General features: G+C 44.7%; 1 protein-coding gene across 1 annotated transcript in view; it reads right to left on the reverse strand.

The window, feature by feature from the left end:
* CILK1 (ciliogenesis associated kinase 1) overlaps positions 1-15252 on the reverse strand; it is a 49181-nt gene continuing 33929 nt past the window's right edge. Inside the window, exons 13-15 of the mRNA XM_074947797.1 lie at positions 14823-14951; positions 4981-5094; positions 1-2508 (exon numbers count right to left, since the gene is read on the reverse strand). Of these exons, the coding sequence (XP_074803898.1) occupies positions 2354-2508; positions 4981-5094; positions 14823-14951 (398 nt within the window). The 3' untranslated portion in view covers positions 1-2353. The remainder of the gene's footprint in view (positions 2509-4980; positions 5095-14822; positions 14952-15252) is intronic.

Below are 15252 nucleotides of genomic sequence, written 5' to 3' on the forward strand. Positions count from 1 at the left end.
CCCAGTACATGCATCTAGTGCTGCATAATTCAAAATGGCTCTGTTTTACTTCCTTGTGTGTACACCAACATCACAGCTCTGTTAGCAAGTACCTATAGGTTTGAAAATGAGTGTTTGCTAGTTAACTGGTAACAAAGCCTGGGTGGTGAAGATTAGAGAGCCATGATGCGATTCTGTGAAGATCCTATGTACATATTAATTTTTAAATAATGCATAGACCATTTTGCTCCTTCATTGCATTGTGTGGAGAGCAGTATATGCTGCCCATCTGTTGTCACAGTGCATAGAACAAAGGCACTCGCCACTATCCATCCCGCTCTCTCCTACAGCTGAGCCAGCAGCTGCTTGTCTCTCTCTACATGAGCAAATCATATTTGGTGCTCTGCTGATTTCAGAACGGCAGAGAAATTGCCCTAGGGCATACTCTCCACCCAAAATGAAGTGGTTTTTGTAGGGAAGTCCAGCAGAAATTAGTCCACAGAATTACCTTCCAATCCAGCTTCTGCCCTTTGGAAGAGGAGGCAGTGTGCAGGTAGATTGGGGAAACTCAAGAGCAATGTAGCCCCTAGGCTAGCTCAGGGGAAGAGGGTCTTGGAAAGAGTGCAAAGAAAGAGGCACTCTGCACGGATACGCTGGGGTTGGGCCCAGGCCTGCCTGTGAATTATCAGGCTCCATATGAATACGAGGCCATTCCCAAGCCTTTATCCTTGAGAGATCAGGGAGGGTTTTCTGTGTGGTGAAATACACAGATTATTTTCTTTCCTTTTTGCACATTTTTGCTAGAAAGGGGAGGTAGCCTTTTCCAGTGCACTTTGATAAGCTAAACATTTAGAATGGAGAGGGCAATCCCCACTCAGTTTTGTACCTGCCTATTTGGCTGCTTTTCTCTGTCAGTAACCCTTGTAACTTCTCTACCATGTTACTTTTTCCCTCCTGCATAAGTCAAATCCTGGTCTCAATGAAATCAACTGAGATTTTTGCCATGGACATCACGGGGACCAGAATTTGATCCTAAATGCTTCCTATAACAAAATAGCCAGTAAGACTATGTTTATGGAAACTGATCTATATTTAACAATATGGGAAGGTAAGCTAAATCAGCACTGTAACTGTTGATTGAAATTTACTTGTTTATGAAAACTGCATCTGATACACTAAGGGAATCAGGCTGGAAAACAAAGCCATAGAAATTACGTCAGCTGCATATATAGTTTCTTAAACTTCGCTGCTGGTGCATCACTAATACTACGTTACTCTGCCTGTGAGCCAGCTTTGTCATATTCAATAGTGCCTCAAATATTTCTCCAGCTCCTACTTGCCCTACAAAAACAGGGTCTGACTTTGCTCCGTGGAAATCTTTCGGAATGTTATAATTGACTAATAGGAGCAGCCCCCTATGCAGCATGTTTTATTTTCATTCTGAAAGATGACAACAACAGTTAAGTCTGAAGCGGCACTTCAGGACAGATGAGCAAAACCCACAGAATACTTACTGAATGGAGACAGCATTAGAAACAGGCTGAATGTAGTCAAACTAGCAGCCTAATCCTGCTGGCCTCATTCAGGCCAAACTCCCAGTGTAGTTAGCAGGGATTTGGCCTCGGGATTACAAGATCAGCCCCAGAACTGTAAAACTGACAGGCAGCACAAACAGCATGAAGACAAATTTACAAACACCAGCCAAAGCTAAAAACCACCCTTCAATAAGCCTGCGATTGACTTAGGGCCCAATCCACCTGCCATTGACCTCAAGGAGAGCAAGTTCAGGCCCTTAGTCTTTCATGTTAAGTCAGCCCAAAGCAGGTAAAAGGCTGACAATCGCATCCAGCTCGTGCAGCATGGTGCTGAAATAAGGCTGGGTTAATCAGTTTGATTGACCGCCTTGCCTCATACGTCCCATTCAGAACATCAAACTCCACCACAAAACAATATTTGGCAAATGCCCCTTTCTCACAATTGTATCTCCTTTGCAATACTGCCTCAGTCTGCTACATTTTATTTACTTGTATAAAATATTTGGACCTGACAAAGGAAATATTAAATTTTTATCGAGTTCATTACAAAGTTTATCGTATAAAATGCCCAAAACCTCAAGCCATATATACAAAATGTATTGGTTTTAAGAAAATAATTGAACCTAATCATATAACAAAACAATTTTATACAAAAAGGTATAAGATTGAATTCAAATCAATACAAATAAAACTAAAAAAAAAAGTCTTGAAATGTCTTGCCCAAAGAAGATAAGGTTTCTTTCAAATCACAGGCTTACAAAGTCATGGCAAATGGTCTAGCACTGGTCAACATTTCATGAGAAATGTGCAGTGCTTCAACAGAAAGTGCTTTCTGCAAGTCACCGGTGAGCTCCGTACTTTGAAGACCAGTCAGTGCGTCCATGGATTGGCTGAATTGGCGGTGGACGCGGCATTAATGCTGGTGTACTTTTTGAAGGTGTATTAAATGATGGCCGCCCAATATGAGGTCTGACAGACTTCAGAGAAGCGATATCTACAAATGAGAAGAAGAAAAGCCATTAGATAAAGTTTCAGTGACTGTATGACAGGGTGCTGGGCTGGAACCCCGGAGCCTGCCCTCTGTCACTCCAGCCCCAATCCAGTTAAATTGGAGCTGGCTAGAGAAATGTATGCCTCATTGGCAAAGGGGAACACAGCTGCCAGCCTAATTAGCCGTGGCTATATACAGGCCCCAGGGGGCGGGGAGACAGAGAGTGGAAGGACAGGGGTAACTCTTCCCTCCTGGCTGCAGAAACTGAGACGCCCTTAAGGCTGAAACCTGTAAGCTGTATGTGGTGAGAAGGTGGTGGGATTGCACCCTGTAAATAAACTGCACTGGTGATTGCTGAGCTAGAAGGTCTCTGAGTGGTTTTTGGAACACAACAGAGGCAGGAACAAAGGAGGCCCTGCTAAACCCTGTTACAGACTGGTTCAGCTGGAGGAATTGCTCCTTTAAAAAAGCCACTGGATACAGGATCTGGATACTTTCTCTGTTAGATGCTGCAACTTTAGAGCCAAGTTGTATTTAAAGAAATAAAATAAAAAGATCAGGATATGTGAAATAATAATATTGTGAGCCATATGCCAAGATCCCTCCTCAGACCAGATTCTCTACTGTGCCCAGTATCTGCTGGATGCAGCAAGAGATGGGGTGCAAAAGAACCAATTTGCAGCTTGCTGATTTTGGGGCCAGTTCTATGCTTGGCCCCAGCATACTTTAAAGCAGCCTCAAGGCTGCAATAAAATATCCTCACTAGATATGACCACAAAGGGCTAGCTGCTAGCAGAGAATATCTGGAACATAATAGCCCTTTGACTGGGGGCTGCAAGTGAGGGGTGGCACAGAAGTGGATTACTCGGGCTTTGTACCAGCACTAGAGTCCCCCACAATGAGGGAATCCCAGGCTGAGGAGATGTGGTTATTCTCCAGCCCCTTTGAGTTGCCAAAAGGGGTACAGAAGGGATGGAGCAGAGTGTGAATCTGTGCCCCAGTGTTTACTCTGTCCTTACTCGAGCTACAAATAAACTCTGTTTTTTTATAATGAATAGACAATTTAGTTTGGGGTTTTTGAGACTTGTGCTCCTAAATCACTAAGGTGCTTCTGAAAATCCCACTCTGATGAGGTGTTTACCCCATGCTGGCAGAGAAAGGGTTAAAAGAAGCCTAAGGAGGCTGCACAGGGAGCAGCCAATCTGGGTCCAGCAGCCCCACATTAAAAAAGCCGGTGTCAGCCTCTGCCTGGAGCTCAAGGAGTGAAGTCTGTCTCTCTAGCAGGCTGAGAGACCTGCGGCACCTTGGACAGAGCAACTGCTGGGAGGGACTGAGGGAGCAAGAGGAGCTCCTGGCTGGCTACTGAGACTGGGTAGTTGCAAGCCCTGATGGACAGTGAAGAAGGTGCTAGGGCTATGGAGAAGTGCCCCGGGGAGATACAGTGGTGAGTGATGTGCACGGCAAGACCCACCTTTGGTGGTAATAGCAGCTGTGCATTCTGGGATGGCTGTGTTGCGGAGTACAAGCTATACTTTTGTTTAATTGGTAAAACTGATATTTTAGAACAGTTTAAAGAAGTCAGAATAGACTTAATCCTGCAACCCTTGTAACATGAGTAAGAGTTGCAAGATCAGGACCTATAGCTCTGACTCACTTCTTTACAATAAAGTCAAATATAAAAACTGAGGATTAATGCTGCAGACACTGTGTTGTCTAATATGCTGGTTTGCATATATCATAATATGCACTATCCTCACCATATATTAGTATACATTAAGCACAAATATTGTAACTGTGATATAGCCTAAACTGGCCTATACCACAATCCTGTTCACCTATGCTAAGTATCCCATAACATTAGCTTGCATTAGCTGAAGTAAACATTGGCTTTAGTAGATAGGAAAACTGTCAGTATCAGGACATATAATTGTTTCCTCACAGCCACAGAAAGGGAGTTACCCTCACAAACCTATTTATCCTGGTACAGACCTAGGGAGGGGTCTTCACACCTCTTAGTACCTGGAAGGCATGCACCCAGAACAAAGATAAGGATGCATCCTGACCTGGAATGTGTGGGTTCAGAATAAAAGATAAAGGGGTACATCATGGTACCAGAAACAAGGTTAAAAAAAGCTGATTAATTGACTCTAGTTTCAGGTGATATACTTAGTACCTTTTTATTGGCAAACAAGCAGGGTCTAAGAAGATGGCTTTCGGAATGTAATTTTGAGGAGCACACCTTCTGTGCACGGTGAATGTAACACTGCTGCACAGGACTGCTCCTTGGAGACTGGTATCGTACAGAACCTCTCTCCTGTATCATATTAATAAACCTGACTGACATTGGTTATTTGGTCTCTTGAGTATATTTCATAATGAAATAAAATGTGGTCAAGCACTTTTGACTAGACAGTTTATCAACAGACAGCATTATTGCCCAAACAAGCAAACAACCAAACTCAGAGTTATACTTACTAGAAGATGGATCTGCAACTGGTGCTAACTGAACCCTCTGCCCAGCAGAGCCTATTTCCTTCTTCAGAAATGAAGAGACATAACCACCCGTCAACCTGCTTGATCCTGAGTGCCCTGAAAGAATTTGTAAGTGATCAGAAACACGAAGTCAGTGTGCAATGAAACACACACACACACACACACCCCACTTTCTTTACTGTAGATCTTGTGAAGGTATTTCACAAATGGTGTACTGGTGGGGCACACTGAAGACTGGACAAAATATTTACCTGGTGTAAGTCAGTCAATGGAGCTATGCTGATTCATACCAGCTACAGATCTGGCCTGTTACGTACTTATCTGGAAGGCTGGCACCCTCACACTGCATGAAACACTAAGGCCTGGTCTGCACTTGGACGTGAGGTTGAGACAACTATGGCTGAGCACTGCAGCTATACCGACCTAACTGCCGGCATAGACACAGCTAGCTACCACTGCTTGGGGAGGTGGCGTTCCTATAGCAATAGAAAACCCTCCTCCTCTGTCACTGTAGGAAGTGTCTACACTATGGCCCTAGTACAGTACAGCACTATAGTTATGCCGCCGTAGTGTAGACATGGCCTCCCAGAGAAGAGACACAGCTGAGGGGGCCCAATTCCTGCACTCTTTCCTTTAGAGCCGAGCTTAAATGCGCTGAGCATCTACATTAGGGACCTTTTATTACCTTGCAAGATTAGGCCCTTTGTTGCTTGGCAAAATTCTCATAGAAATCAGTGAGTTACACGAAATTAAGGGGAGCAGAAGCGTGTCCCAAAACAGAGTTGGGCAACAGATTTTTTTGGTTTGCTGTTTAAGAATAAAAACAAATGTATGTTTCAACTTGAAACGGGTTTGATAATTTTTCAGCAAATCAAAGTTTAAAAAAAAATCTGTGTGTGAAATGTTACGGTAATATAAATCACCAACTTTTTCAGGCATTCAGACACAAGCAGGTGGAGGATTTGTTGTGGTGACAGCTCCTGGATAAGCTTTGGCCTAGGGCACTCACCTCAGATGTGGGACACCTGGCTTCAATTTCTACTTCTGCTTGATGTGGAGAAAAAAAGATTTGAACCTGGTTCTCTCGCATTGCGGGAGAGTGCCCTTGCCAGTGGGCCATCGGATATTTTAGTATGGTCCCTTTTCAGCCTCTCCTCTTGAAACTATTCCACTTTTTATAAATAGTCATTGGAGCAGGAACTTGAACCGTAGTGAGTGCCCTGTCTATCAAACTGCAGAGTCATTCTCATTCTCTTTCCCTGGCCCAGAGACTATCATTTAGAGTGGTAATTCACAGTAATTGTTTACATTTAAAAAAATATTAAGAACTCACTTTATTTGTAGTAAATAATGAGGAACAGGGATTGAAAGGAAAAAAATAAAACCATGAAGAATTATTTTTAAGATTTTTTTTTTTTTTTTTAAAAAGGGACACTGGATTTATTGCTTATTACAACAATCTATAACCCACTAACAGCTTCCCCACCTGCCTCTTTCACCTCTATGACTGGAGGGGTGTTAACAGGCCACTTCTCCTTGAATAGTCCCTTGAAATATGTGCCAACTACTTATGCTAACAATCTCTTCCAGCTTGTATTTAGCCGTGATACTCTGAGGGCTTGTCTACACTTACAGCGCTGCAGCTGTGCCACTCTAGCACTTAGAATAAGCTGCTTAGAGGGGTGGGAGGTTTGTATAATTTTTGGTGGTGCCCAGAATGGGTCCAAGTCCGGCCCTCCGTACTTGCCTTGTAAGCAGATATATATTTTTTAAAATAATGTAAAAATGGACTGGAAACAGTAAGCGTTTAACAGTTAACCTATATTGCACAATATCACTATCGTAAGAAAAATGTATTTAACTAAGCCTATCAACTTTAATAATACTCCTTTGAATACAGAAACAACCAAGCACTCTTGGATCAATAACCCTCAAAAGCAAATACTTTCTAAAATTAAAACAAAATGTAGCCCCTTCTTTTGTGATATTCTTCAGGAGGTAGCAAACACTTTTCGTCATCATTTGGTTCTTGAAATGAAGTCATCCAGGAGACTTGCAACATCCAGTTCAGAGGTAGAGTTCTTATGACTGGGCAGAAATGCCAAGTGATTTAGACATTCTTGGCTCATTGCGTTCGCAAATAATTTTTCAGTTTGCGCAGGCAACTGAATGGTCACTCAGCGGTGCAGGTTGGAGTTGGAATTGTGTAGAATAATTTCAGGAGAATTGTAACTTCTGACAACATGTCAATCAAGCCTTCGTTTTGTTTCAGAAATTGCTTCACTTCGCTCACCGAATTAAGCTGGCAATTTCTCGATCTGCAAATATCACTTAACATTTCTAAACGAAGAGATAGCCTCTCCGTTTTAATGTTACTATGGAAAGCTTCACTTATTGGGACAACGTCCTGGTTTTAGCCATTTGCTGCATCACGTATATGCTTATCCAATTTTACTGCGAATGTAAAGCTTTCCGCTGAAAACCTCTGTTCAATGGCAACTTTGCAAGCATCAATAAGAACCTCTCCCGTTGGCGTAGGTGGCATCTTCAGAAAGTGCTACAGTGCTGTCAGTGTAGACAAACCCTAACTGTTTCCCAGACTGAAGAAGAGCTCTGTGTAAGCTTGTCTCTCGCCATAAAAGATATTACCTCACCCACCTCTCTCTAACCACAAACTTAAAATCATGCTTCCCTCTGGATTTTTCTTTTTAGCTAAAATTGAACAATAGCATCTAATGTACTGAAAGAAGATTAATGAGAAAATTTGTTTGATTACTTTATGTATTTGACATCACTTTGTATAGTCAGTTTAATCCATTCTTCTATATAGTCAGCTCTCCCCATTTGTGTGATTTGTTTATACAGGTGAGTCACATCATAGCGCATTTAACTTACGCGAATTCAACTATACGCGCTTGGTAAAAAATAGAAAAACAAGATACCTGTAAATAGTGCAGGCGATTCCGCCCACCATTCCACTCAATGAGCATATGCCCTGGAGTGAGCGTGAGATGGGAGACATGAATCTGCTGTTCCCTCAGTCGGTCTCAGTTCCCACGTGACTCTCATAGTGTGAGCATCTCACTGTGCTGAGTGTGATTCTAGTGTTTAAAGATACTGTATGTATTTTTCATACAACATGGCCCCTAAACACAAGCCAACTACTTCGTCTGGTGCTCAACCGAAGAAACAGCGATCTGTTCCAACGCTGGAGGAAAAACTGGCTGTGTTGGACTTATTGAGAGATGGTATGTTGGTCTCCAACGTCGAGCGTAAATATGGCCGCAATGAATCTAGCATCCGTGCCCTCAAGATTCGAAAGAGAGAAATTCGTCAAGCCATAGCATCAAGTGCTTCAATAACTGCTAAGGTGATGAACCAGGCGCGTGATAAGACTTTAGTGAAGACTGAAAAGGGATTAAACTTATGGCTGGAAGACATGAACCGTAAACGTGCCTATCGATGGCAACACGTTGCAAGAAAAGGCTCTTAGCCTCTATGCGCTGTTCAAACCTCCTGCCGAAGGGGGACAGCCTTCTGATGAGAAGGAATTCAAAGCCAGCTAAGGTTGGCTTAACCATTTTAGGAACTGCTTCAACCTCAAAAAAGTGAAGACTACTGGTGAAGCTGCATCTGCCAATGAAGAGGCAGCAAAAGCCTCCCCCGAACAATTAAAGAAAATCACAGAGGAAAAGGGCTCTCTTCCGGAACAAGTTTTTAATGCTGACGAGACTGGGCTCCTCTGAAAAAAAAAAAAAAAAGTGCCCAACCACACCTACACTTCGAAATCAGAAAGACAAGCCCCTGGCTTCAAAGCAGCTAAAGACCATGTGACTGTGTTGTTTTGTGGTAATGCAGCAGGGCATTTAATAAAGCCGGGCTGCAAATCCCTGTGCCCTAAAAGGCAAGAACAAAAAATCTCCTGCCTGTGTTCTGGCAATCAAATAAAAAGGCTTGGGTGACAGCAGCATTATTTCTGGATTGGTTCCACAAGTGTTTCATTCTGGAGGTCAAGCGGTACCTCGAAGGTAAAGGACTTGACTTTAAAGTGTTGCTGATCGTAGACAATGCTCCTGGCCACTCTGCGGCACTCCGGTTTGCGCATAACAATGTTGAAGTCGCCTTTCTCCCCCCACAATACCACCTCCATCCTCCAACCTCTTGACCAAGGCATGATTTGCTGTTTCAAGGCCACGTACACGAGGCTTATGTTCTCACGGATACGTAGCGCTATGGATGCTGATCCCAATGTTAATGTGATGGAGTGTTGGAAGTCCTTCAACATTGCCAATTGCATCACTCATATTAAACAGACAATGGAAGCAATCAAGCCTGAAACAGTCAATGCATGTTGGCGAAACCTATGGAAAGAATGTGTGAACGATTTTAAGGGTTTCCCGACCATTGACAAAGAAGTGAAATGCATTTTTCAGGTGGCCAGGCAAGTGAGTGGTGATGGCTTCGTCGACATCCTTGAGGAAGAAATTGAAGAATGAATTGAGAGCCATAGAGAAACATTGACTAACGAAGAGTTAGCGGAACTGATAAAATTGTCTACAGAAGACGAAGATGATGACGACGAACAGGACGAGCCAGCAAGTTGGAATCTTCATAAATTCGCTGAAGTGTTCCAAGCAGCGAAACACTTGAATGATTTAATTTCTGAATATGATCCCTCTATGGAACGAAGCCTCAAAAATCACATGTAGTATTATGGACGATTTGAGATCGTATCAAGAAATGTTTGAGCAGCTCAAGAGACAACAGAGACAGCTGCCGATCACCATGTTTTTCAAGGAAGAACAACCAGCAGCAGATGAGCCTATGCAATCAACTTCTCGAGCTGAACCAGAGCCGACCACTTAGTCTACTACTCGCTCTCCGTCACCCACGCTCTCAGTCACCTCCGTCTCCTGGATCGACATCAAACCCTAACGACCCCCTGGAATTAAAAATCCAGTACTGTAAAATTATATTTTGCATAGGTACTCATTATATACTGTACATTACTATATACATATTACTGTACAGGTTGTATAAACAAAACCATGTACAGTATACTGTACTTTATGGGCGATTTAAGGGATTTTCAAGGGTAATTTTGACTATATGCAATTTTCGCCTTACGCGCTGACTTTAGAATCTATCTCCCACGTAAGATGCGACTTAACATAAAAAAGAAGCTTACAAGAAGTGGAAGGTTGGACATATGACCAGGGAAGAGTATAAAAATATTGCTCGGGCATGTAGGAATGAAATCAGGAGGGCCAAATCGCACCTGGAACTGCAGCTAGCAAGAGATGTCAAGAGTAACAAGAAGGGTTTCTTCAGGTATGTTGGCAACAAGAAGAAAGCCAAGGAAAGTGTGGGCCCCTTACTGAATGAGGGAGGCAACCTAGTGACAGAGGATGTGGAAAAAGCTAATGTGCTCAATGCTTTTTTTGCCTCTGTCTTCACTAACAAGGTCAGCTCCCAGACTGCTGCGCTGGGCATCACAACATGGGGAGTAGGTGGCCAGCCCTCTGTGGAGAAAAAGGTGGTTAGAGACTATTTAGAAAAGCTGGACGTGCACAAGTCCATGGGGCCGGACGAGTTGCATCCGAGAGTGCTAAAGGAATTGGCGGATGTGATTGCAGAGCCATTGGCCATTATCTTTGAAAACTCGTGGCGAACGGGGGAAGTCCCGGATGACTGGAAAAAGGCTAATGTAGTGCCAATCTTTAAAAAAGGGAAGGAGGAGGATCCTGGGAACTACAGGCCAGTCAGCCTCACCTCAGTCCCCGGAAAAATCATGGAGCAGGTCCTCAAGGAATCAATCCTGAAGCACTTACACGAGAGGAAAGTGATCAGGAACAGTCAGCATGGATTCACCAAGGGTAGGTCATGCCTGACTAATCTAATAGCCTTCTATGATGAGATTACTGATTCTGTGGATGAAGGGAAAGCAGTGGATGTATTGTTTCTTGACTTTAGCAAAGCTTTTGACACGGTCTCCCACAGTATTCTTGTCAGCAAGTTAAAGAAGTATGGGCTGGATGAATGCACTATAAGGTGGGTAGAAAGTTGGCTAGATTGTCGGGCTCAACGGGTAGTGATCAATGGCTCCATGTCTAGTTGGCAGCCGGTGTCAAGTGGAGTGCCCCAGGGGTCGGTCCTGGGGCCGGTTTTGTTCAATATCTTCATTAATGATCTGGAGGATGGTGTGGATTGCACTCTCAGCAAATTTGCGGATGATACTAAACTGGGAGGAGTGGTAGATACGCTGGAGGGCAGGGATAGGATACAGAGGGACCTAGACAAATTGGAGGATTGGGCCAAAAGAAACCTGATGCGGTTCAATAAGGATAAGTGCAGGGTCCTGCACTTAGGACGGAAGAACCCAATGCACAGCTACAGACTAGGGACCGAATGGCTAGGCAGCAGTTCTGCGGAAAAGGACCTAGGGGTTACAGTGGACGAGAAGCTGGTTATGAGTCAGCAGTGTGCCCTTGTTGCCAAGAAGGCCAATGGCATTTTGGGATGTATAAGTAGGGGCATAGCGAGCAGATTGAGGGACGTGATCGTTCCCCTCTATTCGACATTGGTGAGGCCTCATCTGGAGTACTGTGTCCAGTTTTGGGCCCCACACTACAAGAAGGATGTGGAGAAATTGGAGAGAGTCCAGCGAAGGGCAACAAAAATGATTAGGGGTCTGGAATACATGACTTATGAGGAGAGGCTGAGGGAACTGGGATTGTTTAGTCTGCAGAAGAGAAGAATGAGGGGGGATTTGATAGCTGCTTTCAACTACCTGAGAGGTGGTTCCAGAGAGGATGGTTCTAGACTATTCTCAGTGGTAGAAGAGGACAGGACAAGGAGTAATGGTCTCAAGTTGCAGTGGGGGAGGTTTAGGTTGGATATTAGGAAAAACTTTTTCACTAGGAGGGTGGTGAAACACTGGAATGCGTTACCTAGGGAGGTGGTAGAATCTCCTTCCTTGGAAGTTTTTAAGATCAGGCTTGACAAAGCCTTGGCTGGGATGATTTGATTGGGGATTGGTCCTGCTTTGAGCAGGGGGTTGGACTAGATGACCTCCTGAGGTCCCTTCCAACCCTGATATTCTATGATTCTATGATTCCACTGTATGGCAACAGGGAGAGGGGAAAAAATTGGAAATAAGAAAATGATGATTTCACAAAAACTGGCAAGGGAACTCAGGGATTGGTGTAGTGTGTGAAAAGATATTAAAAACTGATTAGATTTCAAGCTGTCAGTCAAGCTAAACATTGGATAGATCAACTTGCCTTTGGTAGCCTAAGATCCAAAGTGGTTTGGAATAACTGGGAGGCCATTACAAAAATTCTCACCCTGCCCCATTCACAATTTTCTTAGCCCTGGTCTACACTAGGAGTTGAGGTCGAATTTAGCAACATTAAATCGATTTAACCCTGCACCCGTCCACACGATGAAGCCTGTGCTCTTCTAACCGCCCTGGTGTCTGGCTGCGCGTAACCAGCAGCCAGGCGATTTGCCTCAACCTCCCACACTGCCATAAACGTCTCCCCCTTACTCTCACAGATATTGTGGAGCACACAGCAAGCAGCAATCACAGTGGGAATATTGGTTTAGCTGAGGTCTAACCGAGTCAGTAAACTGCGCCAGCATGCTTTTAAATGTCCAAATGCACATTCTACCACCATTCTGTACTTGCTCAGCCTGTAGTTGAACAGCTCCTGACTACTGTCCAGGCTGCCTGTGTTTGGCTTGATGAGCCATGGCATTAAGAGGTAGGCTGGGTCCCCAAGGATAACTATAGGCATTTCAACATCCCCAATGGTTATTTTCTGGTCTGGGAATAAAGTCCCTTCCTGCAGCTTTTGAAACAGACCAGAGTTCCTGAAGATGCGAGCATCATGTACCTTTCCCAGCCATCCCAAGTTGATGTTGGTGAAACGTCCCTTGTGATCCACCAGTGCTTGCAGCACTATTGAAAAGTACCCCTTGCGGTTTATGTACTCGCCGGCTTGGTGCTCCGGTGCCAAAATAGGGATATGGGTTCCGTCTATGGCCCCACCACAGTTAGGGAATCCCATTGCAGCAAAGCCATCCACTATGACCTGCACATTTCCCAGGGTCACACCCTGGATATCAGCAGATCTTTGATTGCTTTGGCTACTTGCATCACAGCAGCCCCCACAGTAGATTTGCCCACTCCAAATTGATTCCCGACTGACCGGTAGCTGTCTGGCGTTGCAAGCTTCCACAGGGCTATTGCCACTCGCTTCTCAACTGCTCTTTTCTTGGTATTCATGCACTTCAGGGCAGGGGAAAGCAAGTCACAAAGTTCCATGAAAGTGCCCTTACGCATGCGAAAGTTTCGCAGCCACTGGGAATCGTCCCAGACATACAACAATATGCGGTCCCACCACTCTGTGCTTGTTTCCCGGGCCCAGAATCAGTGTTCCACTGCATGAACCTGCCCCATTAGCACCATGATGCCCACATTGCCAGGGCCTGTGCTTTGAGAGAAGTCTGTGTCCGTGTCCTCATCACTCTCGTCATCGCGCTGACGTCGCCTACTCGCCCGGTTTCGCTTTGCCAGGTTCTGGTGCTGCATATACTGCTGGATAATGCATGTGGTGTTTAATGTGCTCCTAATTGCCAAAGTGATCTGAGCAGGCTCCATGCTTGCCGTGGTATAGCGTCTGCACAGAAAAAAGGCGCAGAACGATTGTCTGCCGTTGCTCTGACAGAAGGAGGGGCGACTGACGACATGGCTTACAGGGTTGGATTACAGGGAATTAAAACCAACAAAGGGGGTGGCTTTACATCAAGGAGAAACAAAAACAACCGTCACACAGAATGGCCCCCTCAAGGATTGAACTCAAAACCCTGGGTTTAGCAGGCCAATGCTCAACCCACTAAGCTATCCCTGCCTCTGGTAGTTCAGGCAGGATTGAATCTCCATTAAATTTTTCAAGGTGCCCCTGACAGACTTCACCAAAATGATTGTCGGCCGTTGATTTCACGGAGGGAGGGAGGGGGGAGCAAATGAATACAAAACAAATCTGGTCTATTTCTTGTTTTGATCCACTCCATCTATCTTTTAGATCTTTGGCTGGCAGCAGATGGTGCAGTAGGACTGCAAGGCATCCTCATCTCCTGCCTGCTCACCATAAGATGGTACAATAGGACTGCCTGCAGAACTAAAAGAGAATGACGTGATTGAGTCACTCCTAATTTAGTCCCTGCACCCATGTCTGCCCAGGCGCTACTGACTGACCTTACCGAGGTGGCCAGGAGCACCTCGGACACAATGACAATGGTTTTCAGGCCTATTGCACCGTCTGCTGCCACAAGGCAATGGGTTGCTGCTGCTGTGTAGCAATGCAGTACCGCGTCTGCCAGCACCCAGGAGACATATGGTGACAGTGAGCTAAGCGGGCTCCATGCTTACCCTGGTATGGCGTCTGCACAGGTAACTCAGGAAAAAAGGCGCAAAACGATTGTCTGCTGTTGCTTTCACAGAGGGAGGGAGGGCCTGACGACATGTACCCAGAACCACCCGCAACAATGGGTTTTGCCCCATCAGAATTGCCTCAACCCAGAATTCCAATGGGCGGCAGAGACTGTGGGAAAGCTACCCACAGTGCAACACTCCTGAAGTCAACACTAGCCCTGGTACTGTGGAAGCACTCTGCCGAATTAATGCACTTAGAGCATTTTGTGTGGGGACACACACAACTGACTATATAAAAACGATTTCTAAAAAACCGACTTCTATAAATTCAACCTAATTTCGTAGTGTAGACATACCCTTAGAATGTCTGAACACCGCTTCTTACCTGAATTCGTTCCATTAACCCCTCCTCCCACACCTGAAGCTTTTCCAGGCAAACTAGAAGTGGGCCATGGCTTAGACATAATAGAATCCTTGCTTGAACTGGAGACTATGCTATTCCTTGTGCTTATCCCTGTTGGGGAAAGAAAGAGATAATTAACCATTAAGAAATCCTTGTCATACACAATTATTATGCAGCTTTGCCCTTGTATCTAAATGGAGCAGGCGTTTGCCCCAGTGACCTTAGCCAAAAATCTCTCCGCATTCTACTATTCAGCATCTACTATACGTGGGATACTTCCTATCCTCTCACACCAGTTGCTTATCACTGGTGTTACATGGGCCCTGTTCCTGCAAAGATAACCACATGTTTAGGCCCTCGCTACTGTACTGAGTCCCACTGAAGTCAGTGAGAGTCCATTTCAGAATAAGGA

This window comes from Natator depressus, chromosome 3 (genome assembly GCF_965152275.1).
Source record: "Natator depressus isolate rNatDep1 chromosome 3, rNatDep2.hap1, whole genome shotgun sequence".
In the NCBI taxonomy this organism is placed as follows: Eukaryota; Metazoa; Chordata; order Testudines; family Cheloniidae; genus Natator; species Natator depressus.